This window comes from Acomys russatus, chromosome 28, assembly GCF_903995435.1.
Source record: "Acomys russatus chromosome 28, mAcoRus1.1, whole genome shotgun sequence".
Classification (NCBI taxonomy): domain Eukaryota; kingdom Metazoa; phylum Chordata; class Mammalia; order Rodentia; family Muridae; genus Acomys; species Acomys russatus.
The window spans coordinates 18,224,116-18,249,930 of NC_067164.1; the positions used below are offsets into that span (position 1 = coordinate 18,224,116).

The following is a 25,815-nucleotide window of genomic DNA, read 5'->3' on the forward strand; positions in this document are numbered from 1 at the left end:
TTATAGCTACATATGTGGTTAACAAAATGGTGTCTAAGAGGATATAATCACTTACACCTTAGAAGGCTCAGGGCAGTTGGGCCTTGACCACTTCCCCCACAGGCCCCTTCTGACCACAGCAATTCTCGGAGATGTTTTTCACCAGCTGTCCACCTGTGGCGCTTGCTAATTGTACTTGCTTCAGACACTCAGTAATAAACCCCTGGGTGAGGTGTTTAGACTATGAAGGAGTCATCACACAGCCTCTGGTAAGAACAGCAAACAAGCTGATAGAAGCTTGAATATTTTGTCTTAACTCCTCTTAAATTCTTTCTAGTTTGGATTTGTTTTTGTTTTTTAAACAGGGTTCTGGCTGGCCTAGAATCCACTATATAGTCCAGGCTGTCCTAAAACTTGCAGTGACTCCCCTGCCTCTGCCTCCTGAGAACTTGGATTACAGCTCTGCATTGCCCACCTCTAACCCTCAGCCCTCGCCACACAATCCCCCCGACAGTGCCTGATACTTTCTAGAGTTAAAATAAGAATAGGGGGAAAAATTAACAAAGGCAAGTATAACAAACAGGCACAGAGAAGTCTTTGACTGGTCTACAGCACTAAGCATTGAGCCCTACAGAGTAGTCAGGAAGATATGACCCTTGTACAGTTCTCCCTCTGGGTCAGGCCTCCTAAAAGGTGATTAACAATGCCAGTGGGGCGTAACCAATGAATGCATGTAACACAGGCCAGATTTCAATTATTATGAGAAAGAAAACAGCCGGTCTTCTGGGAAAATGTAAGGCAGAGATGGCTGTGTTCAAAAACGTTTACAGTCTGAAGTTCAGAGGTTTGCGGTGACTTTTGCTCTTCTTGGATACCCAGTCCCCTCTCTTCTGCTGGAAGCCTGATTTCTTTTCCTCTCTGTCCTGGACCACTGCTCAGGGTGCTGAGGGCATCAGTATAGCAGCTCCTCTCAATTACCTCAACACACATCTGCTTGAGGTCTAGTGTCTTCCTAGGCGGGCTCATGAGATCTGAGGAAGCACATATTCCTATGACTTAGATCTTTAGCTTATTTTTTTAGATTTGTTTGGTTTTGTGTCTTGAGACAGGGGCTGCCCCCTACATAGGCCTTTACAGAGTGCCGTACATGGGGGGGGGGGGGGGGTGTGTGACTGTAAAATGTGGCCTTTCATTCTGCTGAGGGAGAGAGGATGTGGAAAGGAAGCCTTCCTCTCAAAACAGCATGGTCAGCCAAAGAAACCAAAAGTTTAGCCCTAGAAATACTCAGACTGACATGGGAAAGGGGCTTTTGATGACAATACCAACAAAGCTGGTTAGCAATGCCCATGGGCATGTCCATATATACAAATGCATGCATGATCAATAGCAATCAAGTGAAACAGTGAAGCTGCCAGAAAACAGGAGACTGGCAGCAAGAAATAATTAAATCACTGTCAACCATCTTAGAGAAGACCAAAGACCCCTCTAGAAACACAGACAACAGCGTAAAGCAGAAACAAAAGCAATCCCGGGCCTAGACAATGAACCAAGGAACTGTTATTTCCAACTGCCTGGTATGACTGCCCTGTTCTTCTGTAGACAATAATAATCTCAGACTATAGTTTAATGTTGGCTAAACATTGCAGTGGAATTTTGGGTTTCTTTGAAAACTCAGTTATGTTATGTAAACATGTTTTTGTTTTAATGCCAGGTGTGGGCTATGTGGCTGCTTCCCTTTGTCCACAGCTGTTAACTGTGATTGTCTAGTGCTCTGGCAGAGGCATGATCTGTGCCAGCTGCAGATAGTTTAATTCTGGGGGCCCTGAGAGGGAGTAAACGCCAGGACCCGGAGAGGGGGTGGCGGCTGCTCTTCCTGCTGCCACTGCTGGACTGCTGGACATTCTGACTACGAAGATTGGACTTGCCCCAAGGAACTACATCCCTAACCAGCAGGAAGTAGCCAAAGAGACCTACACCCCCCTTCACCACTAACCTTCTTTCTCTCTTACCTTGTATTGGGGTGTTGGATGGTATTAGCATGGATAAGGGTTGGAAGGGGGGAAGAGATATAAGATATCCCAATAATATAAAATATATTAAAAATAAAGATGCCTACAAAACACCATGGTGGATCTAGCCATGGAAGAGGGGGAGGAGGGAGGGAAGGAGGAAGGAAGGAAGGAAGGAAAGAAGGAAGGAAGGGAGGGAGGGAAGGAGGGAGGAAGGGAGGGCAGGAGGAAAGGAGGGAGGGAAGAAGGAAGGAAGGAAGGAAGAAAGGAAGGAAGGAAGGAAATAAGAATAGCCCAGGAATGGCAGCCACATCTGTAGTCCCTGCTCTGGGGAGGCTGAGGCAGGAGGATTTCTGGTTTGAAGACAGCCTGGGCTATATGGTGAGACTTGAATCAGAAAGAAAGGAATGGGATGGAGGGAGGGAGTTGGATGAAAACCCTGGTGTTGTGGGTCTTACATATAATCTCAGCACTGGGGAGGCTGAGGCAGGAGGATTACTTGAACCTAAAAATCCAGATGTTTCAGACCAGCCCAAGCCACACAGTTACATATACATTCCAAAGCCCTGTTAAAAACAACATCAAAAACAAAACAAAGAAGGAGAAAAGGAAAGAAAGAAGGCCGCATGGTGGCTTCCGCCTGTAAGATTGCTGTTAAGTTTGAGGTCAGCCTAGAATAAACAGTGAATTCCAGGTCAGCCTGGGGTGCAGAGTGACACTGTCTCTAAAGCAAACATAAGAAGAAAAAGTTTGCGTTATAGCCCAGGAGCTGCTGAATCACACAGGAAAGAAGAAGATCGGAAATATGAAAGAACAATTTTAATTCACTGGATAAATCAACACGTGTGCACCCAGTTCCTTCGAGATGTCCTATATACTAGAATGCAATGCTGATAGGTTCGGGATGAGGACACACCTCATTGCTGTAACAGCTCTGTCCCAGCGTGCCTGAGACAACTGGGCCCTAACACTTAACACCAAAAGGGAAGCAAGCAAGCAAGCAATACCCTTACATTTTAATCATCTGGTTTATCTCAAATGGGTTTAGTCATTTGGGCTCACCCATCCAGTTCTTTACCCCAAATCATGGTGATTCTATCACAGCGGTGGCTGATATCAGTGACCGAGTTCGCGGGGCAGAAGTGGAGGGTGAGATCTGACTCTGGTTTTGTGTTCAGTCCTATCTACACCAATACTTTTTTTGGCTGTGGCACTAAAAAGCCACTTGTGGTTTCTTTGACCTTTATCTTTTCTTTTAAGACAAGGCCTTAGTATGTTGCCTCGGGGAGCCTGAGACTCACTCTCTAAGCCAGCTGAGCTGCTGTTAAACATTCAACCATCCCTTTGCCTCAGCTTCTCTAGTGGGAACTACAGTGTGAGCCCCCATGCCGGCTCCTCATGGCTTCTGTTTTCGTTTCCTCATCTGTGAAGTGGCCACGGCAATGTGTCTATCTCACAGAGGTGCTGTGAGAGTTAAACCACGGAGAGGGAAAGCCCAGCTAAAGCACTGTAAAAGTAACTTTTATTGTCCTGTTTTAATTGTTGTCTGGGAGGCTTACTGCCTCCTTCTGCTAACCTAGGCCTAGTCCTGGAAGCTTCTAGCCTCTGTACAGTCGAGCCTAGCCCTAGACCGTTTTTCAGCCTCTAAGACTCATTGCTTTAATAAGCTCTCCCTTACTTGTTCTTTCTGAGCTCTGGGCTGGCTGGTTCAACTCAGCTGTTCTGGCTCAAACGCCTCTCCTCAGTTTATTTACTAAATCCGGCTTCTCTCTCGGCCCAGAATTGCTCTGCTTAGCCTCACAGTAACTCAGCAATCTGCTCTAATCTGGCTTCTTCTCATTTTCTGGCTCGTTCCATCTTCACCTGAGTTCTCTCTCTGCAACCCGTCTCTCTATTATTGTCCTGGTAAAACCGCCTCCTCTCTCTGTAAAACTGCCTCTTAACCTTTCCTCTCTCTTCTTGTGAGAGTTTGGCATATTCTATCCTGTCAAGTCTCTGATTTGCCACCTTCTCTGCCACTCAAACACCTCTGCCACTTCAAACACCAGTGCTTCCTTCTACACTCTAACTTTACCTTTGTTTGGGATTAAAGGCATGCACCACCACACTTGGACCTAAGCTTTTCTTTTATCTGATACTTGCTCTATACCAGGCTGGCCTTGAACTCAGATCTGTTTGCTTCTGTCTCCTGGATTAAAGGCGTGTTTGTATTCCAGCAAGACCACATAGACCTAGAAGGTCTATGGATGTGCTCTCCTGCCAGAACGGCCATGTTCTGAATTAACACTCCTCTACAATGCACCCTAGCACACATTAAGTTGTTAAGTCATTACCACACAGCATCACTGCTTGTGCCATGTTCCTCAGATGGGGGCTCCTGGCTCCTGTCTTCAAAGACTCCAGTGAAGCCCAGGAGAGCACTATTCAAATGCCACAAGGGATTCTGTAAACAGTTCTAAGACAAACGTGTAAGGGCATACATCACCTCAACCTGCCAATCTCACTTGCTTTGGATGGATACCAGCAATAAGATGGAGGAATCACATGGTAGCTCTATTTTTAGTTTTTAAAGGAACCTCCATGTTTTCCATAATGAGTATTGATTTACACCCCCCCCCAAGTAGGAAAGTAGGAATGAGGCTTTTTAAGGTATTTTAAAAAAAAGAAAAGAAAGAAAAGAAAAAGAAAAAGAAAAGAGGGACAGAGATGGCTTGGTGGTGATCTAGTTTGGCTCTCATATCCATGTCAGGTGACTCATAACTACTTATATTTCCAACTCCTGGGGATTTGATGCCCTCTTCTAGCCTTTGTGTACACTCACACAGACACAAATAAAAATAAAGGTTTAGAAGAAGAGGAGGAGGAGGAGGAAGAAGAGGAAGAAGAGAAAGAAAGGAAGGAAGGAAAGAAGGAAGGAAGGAAGGAGCTGAGGAGATGGCTCAGGCAGGAAAGTGCTTGGCCTTGCAACCATGAAGGCCTTGGTTCGATCCTCTGAGCCCACATAACAAAGCAGGTCACAGTAGCACAGTCTGTAACCCCAGAGTGGGACACAATTGGATCCCTGGGGCTCTCTGACTAGGAAGCCTTGCCTAATTATTGGGTTCTATGTAGGTCAAGCGAGAGACCTTCTCTTAAAAAAATTTTTTTTTTACAAACCCACTTAAGATTTAGCACACAATTTCTTCCTGCCATCAAAGCAGTCACAGAAGTCTAAAATGGAAATGAGCAATATGAAGAAAAATCTAAGGAACACAAAAAGAAGGCTCATAGTGGCATAGTGTAAATTTAGCAAATACATGGGGGCTGGAGAGATGGCTCAGTAGTTAAGAGCACTTGCTGCTCTTCCAGAGGTCCTGAGTTCAATTCCCAGCAACCACATGGCTCACAACCATCTGTAATACGATCTGGTGCCCTTTTCTGCTGTGCATGAAGACAGTGTACTCATACATATAAAATAAATAAATAGTTTTTTTTTTTAATTTAGCAAATACGTAACAAAGATTAACTGAGCAGGTCTTAGACAAATTGTCTTTGACTCTTGAACTAGTAACAGAAAAAAATATTTGATAAAACAGTAAGTCTGCCAAAGGCAGAAAAAAGCCACTGGCTCTCACTAATCTACGGAACTCTCGGGGGAAGGTGTCACTTGAGCAGAAGGCTCCTGGGGCAAGTCAGTCCTACCTGCTCAACCTCGGAAAAACTCAACAGCACTGCATTCCTTAACCTGGAAAGACTGCCAGCTCTCCCAGGAACATTCAGCTTTTGAAGGGGACATGCTAGCTCTTGGGGCAAGGAAGCCACTGCAAACTGTCAGATGAGCCAGGCCTCTGCATCCCAGAAGCCTTTCTTCCTTTCAGAGTTCCCACCTCTATTCCCTCTGCAGCATCACAATGTCCCGCCTCCCCCCCCCCCCACCCCCTCCCTTGCACATACTGGTTCAGGCCTTTAATCCCAGCACTTGGGAGACAGACGCAGCCTGGTCTACAGGAGTGAGCAGAACTGTAGAAAGGCAACTCACTGCCACAGGTGCTATGGTAGGGTCCGTCTCTCAGCCCAAACAATAGCACGAAATCAAGTCCCAAGCGGCGTCTGACCCACTTGCAGACTGCAGAAAGCCAAGACAGGCCAAACCGCCGCCAAGAAGTGCGACAGCTCCCTGCAAAGTCATGTTTATCCTACAACCCCAAATCTCAGGGCGCTCAGGCAAGCAACATTTGCAGTGTGTTCCTTAAGAGCCATAGCTCTCAGGACCTGGCCCGTCTCAAATCTATGTTCGACTTGTCCTGACAGAGTCCTGACTTTCCAGCTGGGCTTACTCAAACCCTCCAGGTCCAATCAACCTCTTGAGTCCTGTGTATTCTAATGGACCCCTGCAAATATTTCACTCACTCCTTCCTTGCATACCCATAGGCACCCGATGCTCAAATTGAAAGGACCTGCCCCTCGCCCTCCCCAGTCCTCATAGGCCTGCCAGCAACTCGGGAAGAAATCAGTTATATAAAAGTAACTTTTATTCACCAGGCTCAATTGTTGTCTGGGAGGCTCACTACCTGCCTCCTTCTGCTACCCTAGGCCTAGTCCTGGAAGTTTCTAGCCTCCGTACAGTCTAAGCCAGGCCTAGAATGTTTTCAGCCTCTGAGACTTACTGCTTAATAAGCTCACCCTTACTTGTTCTTTCTGAGCGCTGGGCCGGCTGGTTCAACTCAGCTGTTCTGGCTCAAACTCTTCTCGCAGCTGATTTATTTAATCTGGTTTCTCTCCCAGCCCAGAATCGCTCTGCTTTCGAAAGGGTTAGACAGCCTCTTTTGAGATTTCTCCCCCTGCCTGTCAGTCCTAACAGGAAACACTGAAGAAGTGTGGCTAGAGGGGACAGGGAAAGGGTCTCAGGGGTAAAGCAGTTGCCTGGCTGGCAGGAATTCAATTGCCAGGCGGTGGGGCCAATCCAAGACATGAAACATTTAGGGGCTGGAGTTACAGCCCAGTGGTAGGGTGCTTACATAGCATGCACAGTACCTCCCGACCTCCTGTCTGCTGTTAGCACTCTGCTTCAGTCCGCCTACCTGTGACGTCATTGCTTACCTGCCATGGGGGTGTGGCCCTCGACCCTCCACTTGTCTTTCTAACCCCTTCTCTTCACTCTTACTTTCTTCTCTCTCTCTCTTTCTCCCTTCCTCCCTCCCTCTCCCTGCCTCTCCCTCCCTCTCCCTCCCTCTCTCTCTTTCCTCCCCTCCCCCCACCTGCTCTACCCTCTTATTTTCTCTCTCCCTCTTCCTCTCTCTCTCTCTCTCTCTCTCTCTGGGGCACCCCTCCCCCCCTTTTCCTTCTCCCCCATGCTCATTCAACAAACTCCTCTATAATATAATATCTGCTGCCTGGTACCTTCTATCTCTCATTGCTTTATTTTTTAATCAAAACATCCCCACCTCCCTAAAAAGAGAGATATGACATAAAGGAAAAAAATGTACATGGGGTTTGAAAGATTTAATATGAAAAAGAAGGCATGAAATATTAATAGTTCTGAAATCAGGCATCATGCTGAAACAGACTGGGGGTCTTATTGTGCCAAATAAAATATTTGTTGTATCTGTTTCTTTTTTACTTCAGTAGATGTGGCTGATAGGAAAAGTTTAAGTTGCTTATGTGGCTCATATTGAATTTCTATTGGAAAGCTTTAGTTAGAGAGTAAGATTATATGTATGTATGTATGTATGTATGTATGTATGTATGTATGTATGTATTGAAACAGAGTTTCACTCTGTAATCCAGACTGGCCTAATGACCAGTCTCCTGCCTCAGCCTCCCTAGGTCTGGGGGCTGCAGGCATGTACCTAAAACACCTGGCTTAGAGTGCAAACTTCCAAGCTAAGAGCAATGCAATGCTATGGTTTGGTTAGGTGTCCCCCAGAGGCCCGTTAAGGCTTGTTCTCCACTGCTGGAAGGCAAGTGTGAAGCCAGCACATCGTCATCCCAGCTGAGACCACCTTTGGAGAGAGTATGAGACCCAAACCCCTTCCCTCTTGCGCTGAGTCACCACAGGCCCCACAGCATGGGGACGAGCGGTCCCAAAGTGTGGATCAAAAGAAACCGTGTTTGTGCTAAAGATGGAAGAACTCAGCGGGGCCCAAACCAAAAATAAAGAGCTTAGACACAAAAGACACCAAACCTGTACAGTCATGTACATCACACAGGAAGAATCACAATGACCTCCGAGCAGGGAAGCGAAGGAAGAATCTCATAAGCCCGATGGAAAGTTCTTCTAGCAACAGAGAGGACATGAGGGAAAGGGACGAATGAGGGAGGCAGGAGAGCTCACCAGCAGAGCGTGGAGGCACCAGTACATTCCAGCTCCCACACTCACTCTCACACCCGCTCCAGGGGAAGGTTTTGTTCTCACACTTTTGTTGTTCTTATTTGCTTGTTTCGACTTGTACTTTCTGTTTTTTTGTTTTTGTTTTTGTTTTTGATTTTTTAAACAGTCTTGCTACATGGCCCAGGCTGGCCTCTAACTCTTGATTCCCGCTGCTTCTGCCTCCCAAGTGCTCTCTGGGTCCTTAACTTACTGTGCCCGATAGTCCTTTATAGGCATTCTACAGTAAAACCTCTCCGCCTTTAATCTCAGCACTCAGGGCACAGAGGCAGACAGATCTACAAAGCGAGTCCAGAGCAGCCAGGACTACAAGAGAAACCCTGTCCCAAAGAACCAAAAAGCCCTCTCTGTTGGCAGCGTAGAGCATCAGGATTTGTGCATGGTGGGCAGAGCATCCTCCCACTGAGCTGTATCCTCAATACTTTTGGCTTTTTAGTTTGAGACAGGCTCTCACCAAGTTGTCTAGGCTGATCTTGAACTCATTCTGTAGCCCAGGTAGACCTTGAATTTACAATCCCTCTGCCTCAGTTTGTGGAATATCTGGGATTACAGACTTGTGCCATTAGGCTCAACTAATATCAAAATTTTTAATTCAGAAGATACAGCCAGGATTATACAGGAGACCAAGACTATATCCTAGGGGATCATTGTGTCTGGCTTCCAGCTTCCATATCCCCAAATCTGGATATTCAAATGTCTTAAAGAAAAGGGTACAGTTTTGGCATGTAAGATGTATACACTGTCCTGCATACTGTATGTATGTATGTATGTATGTATGTATGTATGTATGTTTTGGCTTTTCAAGACAGGGTTTCTTTGTGTAGCCTTGGCTGTTCTGGACTCACTTTGTAGACCAGGCTGACCTCAAACTCACAGTGATCCGCCTGCTTCTGCCTCCCCAAGGGCTGGGATTACAGGCGTGTGCCACCATGCCAGCCTCAAAGTCAAAGCTTTTTAATGTTTTTTTTTGCTTTTATGAGACAGGGTCTCAATGTAGCCCAGGCTAGCCCAGAACTCATGATATAGCCCATACTGGGCAATTGATTACAATGATTTGTGAGACATTTCAACCAGCTGGCAGTCCTGAAGACAGAACTGTTTTTTGTTTTTTGTTTTTTTAATCTTGGCAAAGAAAGACTTAACTGGCAAGATTCCGGCAGGAGGAGGAGGAGCTACTGTGACCACTGCAACACAGAAAGTGCCCTGACTGTAAGACCCGAGTTATCTCCCTTAGTCTGCTCAAAGAAATGGCTCAGCAGGTAAAGATGTTTGCTGCCCAAGGTTGAAGACTTGAGTTTGATCCTTGGGATCCACACAGTAAAAGGAGAGAAATGACTCCTGCAAGTTGACCTCTATACACCTGCCATACCTTGAGTGCACTGTGTGTGCACACACACAAATAAATGTAATAAGAAACAATCAATACCATTCTTCAATTCTTAGCCTTTGGAACTGGCAGTCACTGCCACAATCCCAGTCACCACCTGCTATTTCTTACACACTGTGAGTGGGGCTTAAAAAGGAATGGATGAACTGGGTGTGGTAGAATATGTGGTAGAATATGGGAAATTCTAGCACTTGGGAGGCTGAGGCAGGAGGATAGCCGTGAGTTAAGGTTCAAGGACAGCTCAGGCTACGAATGAATTTCAGGGCAGTAAAGGGCTGGGGACACACTTCAGTTAGTAAAATGCATATAAGGAGCCCTGGGTGCATACCCAGCATGAAATAAAGGTTATAAACCCAGTTTAGGATATTGTGGGGGAGGGGTCGAGAATTTCAAGGTCATCCTTTGATACATAGTGAATTCAAAGCCTCCCTGAACTATAAGAGATCTAGTCTCATTAGCGGGAAATGAATGAATGAATGAATGAATGATAAACAGAAAATATCTCAGATCAACAGTGAATTCTAGAAACTGGTTTAAAACTGTATGTGTGAAAGGGAATTGGAGGCAGCCCCTAAAAGTCACCAAAGTCTTTAAAAGGCCAGAGGTGGAGAGCAGTTATGGAGGAAAAGGAAACGTTAGCATTCCTGAGTATGACAGGCTGGGACACAGGTCGGCCCACAGAAGTCGGCTGAGGATCTCCACAGACAACAGCAAGGCCACATGACAGAACCTAACCAGAGCTGTGTGTCCACCACAGTGTCCTAGCATAGCTGTGCTGGTGCAGCTTCAAGGCTCCCACCCTGTCTCAAGAGTGGGGGAGGGACTCACCTGTAGGTATATGGCCCCACTTCTTCTAGCCGGGGGACTTCTCCTTGGAGGATCTCCTCTGGGTTGGTGACATTGAAGAAATAGAACTGAATGTGCACAGGTAGAGGGGGCTTCTCCCAGAAGTCAAAGACCTCGGTACCATTTCGTAACACCACAGTCTGGAAAGGAATAAAAACAGGAAAAACAAAAAGAAAAAACCAGGTTTACAAAACGGTTAAGGCCACTGCTTCTACACCTGGGGCAGGAAGGGCCGGGGGTGGGGACATGGGGGGGGAATGGGGCACTCTGTACCCTGTTACTGGGTTTGGGGCAGACGCCCAACTTCTAGAAACCACAAGAAGCTGGTGGTGGTAACGTATCCCGATCCGTGAACTAAAGAGAAGAGCAACTGTGAAAAGCAGAGAAGGCCTAAGCATTGTGTCGAGACCAGGAACACATAGAGGAGCCCTGGGACTCTGAATTTAGCTTTAGGGTCTTGACAGAGCTCTAGAAGTTTGGAGTTTAGCTTGGTTTTAAGGCAGGGCTCCACCCTGAAGTCTAGCCTGGGCTAAAACTCGCTATGTAGCCCTGGCTGGCCCTTTGAGGCAGTCCACTTGTCTCAACCTCCCCAGTGATTACAGGTGTGCACCATTATGCCTGGTGAACTGGTTCGGCATATCTTTGTCTCAGATCTGACCCTGCCAGGTGCTTCGGTACATTAATAATTAATTGTGGTATCAAGCTGGTTCCTACCAAACAATCCACTGTGAGCTGTAGCCACTCTATTATACATATTGCTTTTCACTTTCCCGTCGGTGAGCCTTCATGGGGTTGAGCGTGGTAGGGCAGAGAGACAGACACTCCCCAGGGATTGGTCATGTCAATCCTGTGCAAAGTCAGCAAGAATCTGACCTGAAGAAATGCAGTTGCATAATGAGGGCAGAGCGGCCAGGCTTCTATCCTGATTTTAGTTATCTCACGGGCCCAAATCAGGCGTCCACCCTTGTTAGCAAGAGTAGATTCTAGGTGCATCGTGTGGCAAAGCCAAGAGACTTCCCGGACTTTGGTAATTTGAAGGTTCCACGGATAGCACCGAGTTACAGAAGCCCCTGAAAAGCACAGCTGACTCCCAGCTGGCCTAAGAATCAGACAGACAGGTCAGTACCAGCTCTGGTCCTTCCTGCTGACATGGAACCACATCCGCACAGTAACTCCACCATCAGGAGCTTTGTGTGCATCTTCTTGTCAACCCATCACATATCTATAAAATAGAGATGGCTGAGCCAGAGACAGCCTTCTCAGCCACCCCGGGCAGGAACTCAGTCAGCTTTATCCACAGTGGAAGCAAGAGAGCTTTGTGATTTTTTTTTTTTCTCTTATCCAGGAGGTATTGGGAACTGAATTCAGGGTCCCATGGAGACAGAGTAAACACTCTACCAACTGAGCTACATCTCCAGCCCTTAGAGGAAAACTGTGTTTTAAATATTATTGTTATTTTGAAACACTAAGTTATCCAGGCTAGCCTTGAGTCAGCCCAGACTGGCTTCGGTTTCCCAAATCCTGGGATTACAGGCCTGGCTAAGATCTATATTCCCTAAGCTCAAGTCAAAAAGGATAGTAAACTGAAGAAAACCAGACTAGGTCTACTCAGACAGTTTAAGGGCGAAAGCCTTTCTCCGCCTATGTCATAGCTGGATTTGGGGCTCAGCAACTTTTCTCCACTCTTCCATTTCAATTTAAAGACCATCTCCTCCTGTGCAGTTCTCATATACATCTTTTGGAAGTCCATCAGAAAGTATGCATACAGTGTCTAAAAACTGTATCAGGAATTCAAGCTACTTATGTGGTAATTATGAAAACTGGAAAGCCTGTAAATAATAATTACTTAATTTTCCAGAGAACTTCAAAGATGTGGATGTTTAAAAATTATACAGCTTTGTGAAGGATCACTCTTTCTCATCCAAAACTTTCTAGAAAAAAGCCAGGGCAATAAATAGTCTTTCTTCTCCACAAACTCCTCAAGGAAACTTGTGCTAGAAGAAAGCTGTACAGTTGTCACAGCACATAGGAATCACACAAGAATGGATAATGAAAGTCGTTAGGAATCAACAGGGACCAGATAAAATCAGTAACCAAAACCAAAAATGCAGCTCTTCTGTCTGTAACCAACTGGGTTAGCCGCTGGCTTCTCAAAATGGAGCATCCTGTTCTCCAAAATATGGTAGGTTTGTTTTGATCTTTTACATTTCCTATGACCCCAAAGGACAACGTACTTCCTGGAGAAATGTTGGCTCGATATGATACTAGAAACCTCTTTTTTGTTTGTTTGTTTGTTTTGAGACAGGGTTTCTCTGTGTAGCCTTGACTATCCTGGACTTGTTTTGTAGAGCAGGCTGGCCTCGAACTTACAGCGATCCGCCTGCCTCTGTCTCCCGAGTGCTGGGATTAAAGGCGTGCGCCACCACTGCCAGGTGATACTAGAAACCATTTTAACTAGCTTCCACTGACTTTGCTTTAGACATTGAAGAGAAAGTGGGGCATGATCCAGGCATTGAAAGACCTTAGAGGAAGACACCAGACAACAGAGAGAAACCCAGGTGTAACACAGCCAGCCACTAGCTGGGACCCTAGCAAGCAGTCTGTACTAGTTTTAATCGCTATTGTCTGTAGGGATAAAATAAGGAAGTTGAGTCTACAGAATGCTTGCTGTATCCTGAAGGTCAGAAGAACAAGTTCAAGTCAAAGGGTGCAAGGTAAACGCAGTGTGAGGGTCAACCATACAAGGTAAATGCAGTGTGAGGGTTAACCATACAAGGTAAACGCAGTGTGAGGGTTAACCATACAAGGTAAACGCAGTGTGAGGGTCAACCATACAAGGTAAATGCAGTGTAAGGGTTAACCATACAAGGTAAACGCAGTGTGAGGGTTAACCATACAAGGTAAACGCAGTGTGAGGGTTAACCATACAAGGTAAATGCAGTGTGAGGGTCAACCATACAAGGTAAATGCAGTGTGAGGGTTAACCATACAAGGTAAATGTAGTGTGAGGGTCAACCATACAAGGTAAATGCAGTGTGAGGGCCAACCATACAAGGTAAATGCAGTGTGAGGGCCAACCATACAAGGTAAATGCAGTGTGAGGGTTAACCATACAAGGTAAATGCAGTGTGAGGGTCAACCATACAAGGTAAATGCAGTGTGAGGGTCAACCATACAAGGTAAACGCAGTGTGAGGGTCAACCATACAAGGTAAATGCAGTGTGAGGGTCAACCATACAAGGTAAATGCAGTGTGAGGGTCAACCATACAAGGTAAATGCAGTGTGAGGGTCAACCATACAAGGTAAATGCAGTGTGAGGGTCAACCATACAAGGTAAACGCAGTGTGAGGGTCAACCATACAAGGTAAACGCAGTGTGAGGGTCAACCATACAAGGTAAATGCAGTGTGAGAGTCAACCATACAAGGTAAATGCAGTGTGAGGGTCAACCATACAAGGTAAACGCAGTGCGAGGGTCAACCATACAAGGTAACCACAGTGTGAGGGTTAACGATACAAGGTAAATGCAGTGTGAGGGTTAACCAGGTTCTTTCCTACTGTCTTTCTTTTCCATACAGAGCCCAGAGTGAGTGGAGGTTGGAAGGGCTGCTCCTGTGTGGAGGTCAGCTGACCTCAGCAGTGCAGCACCAAGCTCATCCTTCTTTTCCAAAAATAGAGGAAGGTGCCTGGGGAGATAGTTCAGTGACTGCGGGGTGTGGGTGCGGTGAGGGGGTGGTGTTTGTTGTGCAAACAGGAGGCTCAGACCTCCAATCCTCAGTTTCCACACTGAAACAAACCAAAACAAAACAAAAACCCTAGACCTGGTTGTACGTACTGTCACCTGACACTGACAGTCTGATCCCAGGGACTGCGTGGCCAGCAAGCCTATGTGAAATGGTAAGCTTTCCTGCTCAGTGAAAGACCTTGTCTCAAGGAAATAAGGCAGAGAGTGAAAAGCAGGCCACCTGATAGCCTCCTCATCCTACTGTAGCTTCTACAGGTGGGCACACAGGCATGTGCACCCCACCCACACACACCAGTACACACACAGGCACACACACACCTCACACACAAGATAAAAATCAGTTAATCTTATTTTAAAAAAGAAAACAGAGGAAGGCCTGCAGCTGTGTGGTGTGGCCCACGTGAACCAAGGGCTGGGTGGGTGAGGCAGGAAGATCATCACAAGTTTGAAGCTGGCCTGGGCTCAGAGCAAGACCCTAGCTCAAAAAGAAAACCAACAAAAGCCAAACAGTGCAGCAACGCACCCCCTCAAGTGTCAGTTCAACACAGGCAGTGTATCCCAGGGGTCAAGAGGGTTAAATAAGAAGCAAGTCTTGAGGAGCTGGAGAGATGGCTCAGCAGTTAAGAGCACTGGCTGTTCTTCCAAAGGACCCAGGTTCAATTCCCAGCACCTACATGGCAGCTCACAATTGTCAGTAACTCCAGTTCCAGGAAATCCAGTCCTCTTTTTTTGCCTGTAGGCACCCATGGTACACACATATATGCAGGCAAAACACTCATCAACATAAAATAAACCTTTAAAACGAAAACAAAACTAAACATAAATCTGAGGCTGGGGATATAGCCCAGTGATAGCATTTACCTTGCCTATCATGTAGAAGGCCCTGAGTTCAATTCCTGGCAAGGGATAGGGGTTGGAGTATCAGAGGCGTTGGGGGTAGGCAACACAACACTGAGGTGTCACGAGAAGCTGACTGAAAGCGGTACTGGAGGGGAGAAGGGATGACTGCAAATGGCAGAACCTAATAGTGAAGTCTGCAGGAGTCTCAAGGGGTAGGAAAAAGTTTTATTTCCTGGGAGGAGAGGACAAGGCTAGAGAACAGGGTGTCGGGGAAAGTGGGGGTGTCTAGGAGTGGCAGACTCAGCCAGTGAGCAGAGGGCCTCACCTGGAGGCCAGCTACGGCTCAGCACCAGGGTGTGCAGAGAATGTGAGGGAAGACAGGACCTGGGATCTCCTTTATACAGCTGAAGGCTCTGGGACACCCTGGTGTTCTCCCCGCGGTCAGCCTGACCCCTTCTCTGTCCTGGCCACTTAGTAGAGCCAATGCCACCCAAACACACTGTCCTAGTCCCTTTTATTGCATTCAACCTCCCACCTCCACCCCGTTTCTGCACTGTTCATATGTCTCACATGCAGTCTCACATGGCTGCACGCTTGTCAAGGAACCCTCTGTAAATCCCAGAAAATAACCTGGGCCGTATGTCTGTGTGTCTGTGTCTGTATGTCTCTCTGTGTGTGTATCTGTGTGTGTGTGTATCTTTGTGTTTGTGTCTCTGTATGTCTGTGTCTCTGTGTATGTCTTTGTGTGCGTGTCTGTGTATCTGTCTGTCTGTGTGTGTGTCTCTGTGTATCTGTATGTGTCTGTGTGTGTGTGTGTGTGTGTGTGTGTGTATGTGACCACACAGAAACCAGAGAACAGAGGGAAGTTGTACATGCACCTGCCAACACTTCTAAAACAGTTTCATCTTTATTTTTATCTTTTCCTGCGTTCAGCTCACAGAACAGCCACCATTACCACCACTGCCAGCTGCCTACCATGTGCCTGCCAGAGTCTGGGGCTGTGATAGGGGCCTCATTGCATCTGAGTGTCCTGCAAGATAAGAATTTTCAGTTTTTCAATCCGTATCTGAGTCAAGCACCGAACGAGAAATGAAAAGAAATTCCAATTTGTAGACAAGGAAACAGCAGCACAGACTTTTGCAAGTTACAAAGCCAGTACATTAAATCAAGTCTGGACAAGCCTTGGTCTGCACTGCAACAAGGCCTGTGTTTGTTTACCCAACAGCCTGGGGCAGTGACCAGACTTAGCAAATACAATTGAGTTTCATGGAAACAATTTCTTATGTGTAATTATGTCCAAGATATTACATGAGCTCTATAGAAAACTGTTTAATCTGCTGGGTGCAGTGGTGCACACCTGTATCCCAGCACTCTGAGAGGCAGAGGCCAGCCTGGTCTACAAAGTGAGTCCAGGACAGCCAAGGCTACACAGAAAAACTCTGTCTTGAAAAAAAACAAAAGCAAAAAAACAAACAAACAAAAAAAACCAAAACAAAACAAAAAACAAAAGAAAGAAAGAAAAGTATTTAATTAATCTTTTACATAATCTTTTAATTCTTAAAAATTGTATTCATACTGGTGCTTTGCCTATATGTTTATATGTCATACTACATGCATGCCTGCTACTCAAGAAGGTCAGAAGAAGGCACTGGGTTCCCTGGGACTGGAATTATAGATAGTTATGGGCCACGTGGATGCTAAGACTCAAACCCAGGTCCTCTGGAAGAACAGCTAGTGTCCCTTTCACCAGCGCAGAAAATGATTTAGTCTTTACAGAGGCATCTGAAGGATTTGGGGACAAAATGTTGTGATACCTGCAACTTATACTGAAATAATGACCACAAAAAAAAAAAAAAAAAAGTATGTCATAGAGATATGGCCAGACAGTCACACTGATAGATAGCAGGAAGTCAACGGTGTCTCTCACACACAAAGAATTATTTTGCTGTTTATCTGTGAATTAAACTGGGCATCTTGTTTTGTATATAGCAACCCTACCCTAAAGGGAACCACAGAAGCAACAGAGAAAGAATAATACACCGGAGTCTGCGTTTCCCAGCCAGTCACCCTGAGTTCTTAGGGAAAGGAAAGTAGGGCAGCTGTGGGAGGTCCTGGTGAGCACCATCTACTGCCATGAGAGGGCTAAGAAAAGACAGCTGAAGCTCAGAGCCTCCATTGCTGCTCAGCCCCACTAAGCTAATGTATCCAGAGAAAGCACAGAAGTCTTGTACCACAAGTTGGGCCAGAAAGTGAGTCCTCATTGATTGAATCTTCTCATTTTTTTTTTTTTGTTTTGTTTTTGTTGTTTTGGTTTGTTGTTGTTGTTTTGTTTTGCTTTGTTTTGTTGGAGACAGGGTCTCTCTGTGTAGCCTTGACTGTCCTAGACTCGATTTGTAGACCAGGCTGGCCTTGAACTCACAGCAATCCGCCTGCCTCTGCCCCCCAAGTGCTGGGATTAAAGGTGTGCGCCACCACCGACCGGCTAGTTTTGCGCCAGGTACCCAGGGCATTTGGTCGTGCACAGCCAAGAGCTTGCTCTGCAAAAGCTGTGTTGACAACATAAGAAGTAATAACCTTAAGTTCAAGTCCAGAAAATGTCTAGCACAGGAAGTCGTCTTTTGTTCCGCCAGATACAGGGAACCCACTTTACTGCCACGCCTGCCCTGTGCCGTTCTCAACATAAAGCCATGGGCAGGGACAGCTGTTGCCCTCACTGAGGCCTTGGCTATGGTAGTGAGAGCCCCAGATAAACCTTTGAAGGCTGAGCTGTCTCCATCAGACTGAACTAACACCAGCACGAGGCCCTAAATCAGTTCCACAGACGAGTCTGGGCGGTAGAGCAGGTCAGCTTTTTCTAAGCACAATATTGTGAACCCGGTCACTGAAATAAAGATCGGGATGAGTCCCTTGTTCTGTGGTGAATTAAGAACAAAACCTAAAGTAACAGTCAGGGCGGGGAATATTACTTTCCTGTTCATCAGGCAAAGGGTACAAAGTGGAGTCTCTCCTGTACCCGACTGGAGGAAGCCCCGTTCTCCAGACAAAACTTAGCAACACAATGGACTTGTAGGCATGTCCCACTCTTGCCTAAGGTAAAATGATCAGTCCACATTTAAAAGAGACATTTGACACAGTAGATTTAAAGGGGGAAAAACCTACAAGGGCTGGAGAAACAAAGGATAAAAGCACGGGCTGCTCTCTCAGAGGTCCTGAGTTCAATTCCCCAGCAACCACATGGTGGCTCACAGCCATTTATAATAAGATCTGATGCCCTCTGGCGAGGAGGCATACATGCAGGCAGAGTACTGTACACATAATAATAAATAAATAAATCTTTTTTAAAAAACCTACAAATGTGCAGGGAGAAATTATGTGAACTTCCGATCTCAACTCCCAAATGAGGCTGCCATTTGCTGTCATCTGAAGTTAGGAAAACGGCACTTTGTCCTCTCCCTGTCAAGGACTCTGTGCTTGCCTTAGAAAATCTGGACAATAAGTTTTTATTTGCAAATTTTGAATTATTTATTTATTTATTTATTACTTATACAGTAGTTGGCCTGCATGTGAGCCAGCAGGCCAGAAGTGGGCATCAGATCTCATGTGAGCCTCCATGTGGGTACTGGGAATTGAACTCAGGACCTTTGGAAGTACAGCGAGTGATCTTAACATCTCTCCAGCCTCCAAAATCTTTATAATAAAGTTTGTATTTATTTCATGTTTTATTTTTGTATGTATGTACATACAAAATATGTACATACAAAATACATACTCTGTAGCCAACCTGGGCTACATAGTAAGGACCAAGGAGCTATCTTAGTGAGCAGAGGTGCTGATTACACAGGCCTGATGACCAGAGCTCAATCCCTGGAGCCCAATTCTAGCCTAAAGATTTTTGACATTTTGTTTATTTAATAGTGGAAAAAATAACATCTAAGATTACAAGAAAAATATCCATTTTTTCTATCTTTTTTTAAAAAACAATACACAAAATTGGCAGAACTCACAAATAGCATGGATTTGAGTCGGTGGAAAGCTGGTTTGAGGAAGGAGTGAGTGCAACCCTGTATAGAACATGGGGACAAAGAGCCACTGACTAAGCCAAGCCTGACACAGGACAGACAGAGCTGGATTAATTAACTTCTCTACTGAGCACTTGAGGTAGCCTTTCAGTGATCTTTGGGTCACTGAACCAGATGTTCCGGGACAAGCCACTTCCAAACGATAAGAATAAGCACTGGGGGAGTTGCATCAGGTTTGACAGGAATCAGAAATACTTCTGGGGTTTGTTTTTGTTTTTACGAGACAGGGTTTCTCTGTGTAGCCTTGGCTGTCCTGGATTTGCTTTGTAGACCAGGCTGCCCTCGAATTTACATCAATCCGCCTGCCTCTGCCTCCTGGGTGCTGGGATTAAAGGCGTGCGCCACCCACGCCCGGCTCAGAAATACTTCTAAGGAAACCATCAGAGCTCAGAGGACTACCAACTACTCTGCAAGGTCAACAGAATGGATGCTCCTTAGTAACTAAACAACTCAGCATCCATCCATTCACCCACATTTAATGAAACCAACTTCAAGACCCTGGCAGGGGTTGAGGTTATGGACAAGTCTGACCTCCCCACTGAGTTCCAAGTGGGTCGGTGCAGGTTACCCAGCTTTCGCCATGATGCCAGGTCAGACGAGGAGAACAGGGAAGGGAGCTAAGCTCAGGCGGAAGAAAACTGGCTAGAGAGAGCAACAGGACCCTTCAGAGACCCCTCGTACTTCCTGCCTTCTTGGGCTAGCAAACCTGACCCGTCATCTTGCCTCACTGTCTCTCCACGGCTTCTTCTTGAGCTGGATGGTGTGAGTGCGAAGAGCAGTTCGCGAATAGGCGATAAAACCTGGGTTTTTTGTTTGTTTGTTTGTTTGTTTGTTTTGTTTTGTTTTCCTTGTTCCAAAAAAAAAAATACTAAAAACCAAAAACAAAACAGTATAGAAGGGGCAACAGGGTTTTGAGAGAAGGTTATGGGTCTATACACGTGTTTGTCGTGTTTGTCGGTCAAACCGGAAATAGTCACTTCTACACAGAAACAAATCTTTGCCGACATTCCTTAAACACAGAAGCCTCGCCTGGCGCGACGGCGCATGTCTGTAATCCCAGCACTCGAGGAGGCAGAAATAGGCGGATCTCTGAGTTCGAGGCCAGACTGGTCTACAAAGTATGTCCAGAACAGCCAGGGCTACACACAGAGAAACCCTGCCTCAAAAAAAAAAAAAAAAAAAAAAAAAAAGGAGGGGGTGGGGCAAGGGGGGTGGGAGACACATGGTGACGTTCATCTCTCTCTACTTCCTGATTGTGGCAGCAGTAAAACCAGTCATCACACTAAGGCTGCAGCTCAGAGCTGTTCTTGTCACCATGCCCTCCCTGCCCCGATACACTGCAACCCTCAAGCTACAACTCCCAGATATGCTCTTGCAACCTTATGTTTTTTTTTTTTTACCAGGTCCTGAATCTGTGAGGGTTTTGACTCTCCCAACCCTCAGAACTGTGAGAAAGGTATTTCTGTTATTCCGACTCCACCAGGCTATGGTGATGTAAGAAAATAGCTCCGATGGCCTCTACACAGGGCTTGGTGCGGCTCACACTGCGGAGCACTGACGTGTACCAGAAAAGGCTGGAAACCTGCCGGGCATGGTGGTGCCCGCCTGTAATCCCAGCACTTGGGAGGCAGAGGCAGGTGGATCGCTGTGATTACGAGGCCAGCCTGGTCTACAAGTGAGTCGAGGACAGACAAGGCTACACAGCAAGACCCTATCTTGAAAAACAAAACAAACAAAAATAAAACAAACAACAAAAAAAGGCTGGAAACCTGCATCACTAGATAATGTTTCCAAATGTTACTATATTTATTTGCTTATTTATTCTACGTGTGTACGATGAGGCAGGTGGCCACATGTTATAATGTGCATGTGGAGGTCGAAGGGAAATGTTCTAAAAGAAAAGTAAATCCCAATCATTTGATTTTACCAATAAAGACTCGGGAGCCAGATGTTGAGGTGAAAACCCTGCTAGCTCAGAGACTCACAGTACCAGCTGACCTTCCCTACTCCACTCATGTCCCAGAGGAAAAACCAAACAGCCCAAAGCCAAAAACTTGCTAGCTCAGCTGACAGCCCAGGAGGAAAAGCCAAAAGCCCCTGTTTCTTATCCACGCCATTTTAAATACCCTTCAACTCAAAGTCCCTCCTCCTCTTTAACCTCTGTCAGCTGGTTTCTTGCTCTGCCTCTTCACCTAGGGTTAACTTTACTAAATCCTGTGTATAGAAAAATCTTGGATTAAAGTGTGTGCTGGGGCTGAGCCCCACCATAATCACCCATTTACAAAAAACAGAAAGGTCTTGGATTAAAGGTGTGTGCTAGGGCTCAAACAAACAAAAGCCAGGTTTTTACAGCTCACAGCCTCGGGGGCCACAATGGGATCAAATATCCTGCAACAGGGCAACGTTATAGAATTAGTTTTCTCCTTTCACCTTTCCAGGGTTCCTGGGGTTGGACTCAAGTCATGAAGCTTGCACAACAAAGACCTTTACCCTCACAGTCATCTCTCAGCCCAAGTTTCCGGGTTTTGAAGGGATAAACCTTTCAAGGGGTGAATATGTGACCACTCCTCCTACAGCAATCAAAGCCACACACCAGCAAGCAAGCAAAATCCTTCCAGACAGAATTTGTATCCATCTAACCTTCTCTGCATTCAAGAACTTTTATTGAACGTCTAGTTCATTCTTCCTTTCTTCTTTGACCTCCCTCCCCTTTCCTTTTCTTCCTCTTCTTCCTCCTTTTTTTTTTAAATGGTGCTAGAAATAAAATTAGGACCTCATGAGTGTTAGGCAAGTGGTCTACCCACTGTGCTACACCCCAGCCCCTGACCATCATGTTTTCTGTAAGTCATTGGATTTAGCCACAGGAGATGATACAAAACTAAATACAACAGGACCCTTACCTTAAAACAAAAAACAAAAAAACCTCAACCTTAAAACAACAGCAACAACAAACCTTCAAAGCTACTTTGTTTAAAATACTAAATTGTGTGCTAAAAATTGAAAGCCCTGTGGAGCTGGTGCCAGAGAAGGGATAGCCTGAGCTAAGGAGAGACCAATGGTCTCACTGAGTTTTAGGAAGACACAATGAAAGACAAGGGATTCCCAGAACCCGCGCCATTAACAGCGTTTGGTTGGTTGGTTTGGCTTTCCCCCCCCCCCTTTTGAGATAGAGTGTCATTTTGCCCAGGCTAGCCTGTAACTTACTCAGCCACCCATGCTGGCTCAAGTTTGTAGCAAATCTCCTGCCTTAACTTTTTTTTTTTTTTTTTTAGTTTTTGTTTTTGTGTTTTGAGACAAGGTTTCTCTGTGCAGCCTTAGCTGTCCTGGACTCGCATTGTAGACCTGGCTGGCCTCGAACTCACAGGGATCCCCCAGCCTCTGCTTCCCGAGTGCTGGGATTAAAGGTGTGCACCACCACAGCCCGACTTCTACCATAACCTTTTAAATCCTGGCATTACAGCCATGCATCACCTCACCCACCTCAAAATTCTGTTTTTACATTGAACTCATGGGCACATGAGAAATAGTGCACTAAACAAACTCTGGCTGCTTTGAAAATATTAGTTTTCAAATAGATATTACAGAAAAATAATCATGGATATAAATTATAATTATATATTGTACATGTTATAATAAAAGCAAAGGTACATATGTGTTATATATAATGGTGTTACTATAACATATATAACATAAGCAATGTTAATGATATATGTAAGTAATAATATATATTATATATATGTATATATATTTTGTTTTTTTTTGGGTTTTTTTTTTTTTTTTTTTTTTTTTTTGAGACAGGGTTTCTCTGTGTAGCCTTGGCCATCCTGGACTTACTTTGTAGACCAGGCTGGCCTCGAACTCACAGCGATCCGCCTGCCTCTGCCTCCCGAGTGCTGGGATTAAAGGTGTGCACCACCACGCCCGGCTATATGTATATATATTTTAAGCATTCCTAGAAAGTCAACATTTTTTTTTGTTGTTGTTTATTTTTCAAAACATATTTCTTTATATAGCCTTGGCTGTCCTGGACTCGCTTTGTAGACCAGGCTGGCCTCAAACTCACAGTAATCGGCCTGCCTCTGCCTCCCAAGTGCTGGGATTAAAGGCGTGCGCCACCACGCCCGGCGAAAATCAACATTATTAATTTAATGAAAACTGGAAGAATGCGGTCTGTGGACCCCTAGAAGTCCCTGAGTCCTCTCAGACACCCCAGAGTCAAAAGTGACTTCAGTGACAATAGTCATGCATCATTTCCTCCCCCCCTCCCCTCCCCGGCTTTGTGAGTGTGAAGTAGAGTTTACCTGTCCCGTGAAGATGCCCTTTGATGAACTACGTACTTGCTGAACTATGTATTCTTGTATTTTCAAAATGTCTCAAATTGTTAAAGTTTTATTCTGTGTTTGGGTATGTATACTCTGTGTGCGCGCGCGCGTGTGTGTGTGTGTGTGTGTGTGTGTGTGTGTGTTTTTGCACGGGTACGGGCAAACACAAACCTCAGGTGTCAGTCCTTGCTTTCTACGTAGTTCCAGACAGGCTTTTCTTCCGTGCTGCATGTTCCAGGCTATCTGGCTGGCAGTCTCCACGGAGGCTCCTGTCCCCCCCCCCCCCACTCATCTTGCTGTGTGAACACTGGGATTACAGATGTACACTACCATGCCTAGCTTTTACACGTGCTCTGGGGCTCTGAATTCACGTCACCACACTGCATAGCAAGCACCGTATCCACCGAGCCGTCTCACCGGCTTCAGTCTGTACAACCCACCGAAACACAAGTGCAAAAGCTCTCTGGAGTCCTTCATAATTTTAAGAGCATAAAGAAGCCTGGCAAAGTTTGAATTAGACAACAATTTTCTAAGGACAGGGGATTTTACACACACACACACACACACACACACACACACACACACACACACACACACACACCATCTTGTTGACAGTCATATGCATAGCTTTCAACACCCTGTCTGGCAAGCAGTACACACTAAATAAACAATGAAGGACAAAGAAAAAGAAACCAAACTGCGGGGTGCAGGCAGCACTTGAGATGAGGCAGGAGGATCAGGTAGGGTTGGTGGTCATCCTCAACTACACAGAGAGTTCAAGGCCAGCCAGGTCCACATGAGCCCCTGTCTTGAAAAATGAGAGAGCAAGTGAGAGGTAGAAACCAGGACAGCGTTCTTTTTCTTTGTGTGCTTCTGACTGGCTACTAGCTTTGATTAAAAACAGCCCCGCTCTTAGTTCTGTGAGGGTGTGAGTAATATATTCGATGATATGGGCTGTGCGTGTCTCCTCACTTGGCCAACACCCCGTGTTTTTATTAATGAGCTTATCCCCACCCGCTGACTCTTCTCCATGAAGCGGGCAAATGTCTGGCAGGCCAGATGGCCCCTTGGCTGTGGCCTGACAGAACGAAGTTTTACGCTTCATAGAACAGCAAAGCAAAGTGACTACCACAGCTAAGAGCCTTGCTACGTCTCTATTTCTATTAAAGTAAATGTGCTGGATTAAGGCAGTATTCATATGCCAATGGCAGTAATGTCCTACGCTAGAATTCCCACCTCAAGGAATGAAGTGATGAAAACCATCACTAGCCACAGCTCCTTAACCTGGTACTGTTCCTGACTCAGCAGGTCTGGCACGCTCTACACTGTATCCCCCTAGAGGCGTGGCTCTCAACCTGTGGGTCTCAATCCCTTTGGGAGCCACATATCAGATATCCTGTATATCAGATACTTACATTACCATTCATAACGGTAGCAACATGACAGTTATGAAGCAGCAATGAAAATAATGTTATGGTTGGGGGTCAGCACAGCACGAGGAGCTGTATGAAGTGGTCCACAGCATTAGGAAGATTGGGAACCACTGGCCTAGAGTCTACAGACAACACTGACAATTACTGGTCTACTTCACTAACAGGTAATTGTGAGTATACGTGTGGTCAGTGGAGATCGAAGAGGTGGCAGGAGGCAGATATGGGGGCGCTATGACAAGGCCATGTTCTGAAAAGACTGAAGAGAACACTGCCTCGGAATCAAGAATCCCTTAAGGAAATGACTGCTGCTCCCTGTTTATAGCTCTCTGAGGCCTATCTGGGTGGATAGCCAATCACATCACTGTTATCAACTTGCTAAGAAATGAGCATGCCTGTGGTTGGTTCAACAGCTGGAAAGCCACACAGTGGGGGGAAGCCCCAGGTCAGTAAACAGCCAGGGCAGGATGAGTAAGCAAAGGAAGGTGGATTTCTGCTGACCGGAGCCATTTCTAACTAGCGTTTCAAAGAGCTTCCCCTTCCAGCTTTATAGAAAGAAAAAAGAAAAGTCCTCTTGCTTGAAGGGGGCTCAGCTCCTTACTGACTGTGCCCCTCCCATGCCAAAAGGTGAGGGACAGTAGAATTATATGAAGCCCTTGTGGCACGGGGTCAGGTGAGGGGTAACCACAGAACTCATTATCCAAACCAGCAGTCTTTTGGGGGGCCATCCCTTAGCCCAGCAAGTGCACACAAATCCAGGCAGGGCAATCCCAGGAAAGCAGGATGTGGTCATCCTTAAGGTGAGAAGCCA

General features: G+C 45.8%; 1 protein-coding gene and 1 long non-coding RNA gene across 8 annotated transcripts in view; one reads left to right on the plus strand and one right to left on the minus strand.

Annotated features, from left to right (window-relative positions):
- The window catches only part of Scarb2 (scavenger receptor class B member 2), a 53,493-nt gene that overhangs the window by 21,144 nt on the left and 6,534 nt on the right, over window positions 1–25,815 (minus strand). The window contains exon 2 of the mRNA XM_051170217.1: window positions 10,571–10,728. Coding sequence (XP_051026174.1) covers window positions 10,571–10,728 — 158 coding nt within the window. The remainder of the gene's footprint in view (window positions 1–10,570; window positions 10,729–25,815) is intronic.
- Window positions 13,159–14,241, plus strand: LOC127210565 (uncharacterized). Of its 7 annotated transcripts, none has more exons than XR_007833329.1 (6): window positions 13,159–13,333; window positions 13,520–13,550; window positions 13,706–13,767; window positions 13,799–13,922; window positions 14,016–14,046; window positions 14,109–14,228. It is a non-coding gene; the product is annotated as an uncharacterized LOC127210565 (long non-coding RNA). The 7 variants fall into 7 exon arrangements; XR_007833330.1 differs by lacking the exon at window positions 13,159–13,333 and adding an exon at window positions 13,402–13,426; XR_007833328.1 differs by lacking the exon at window positions 13,520–13,550.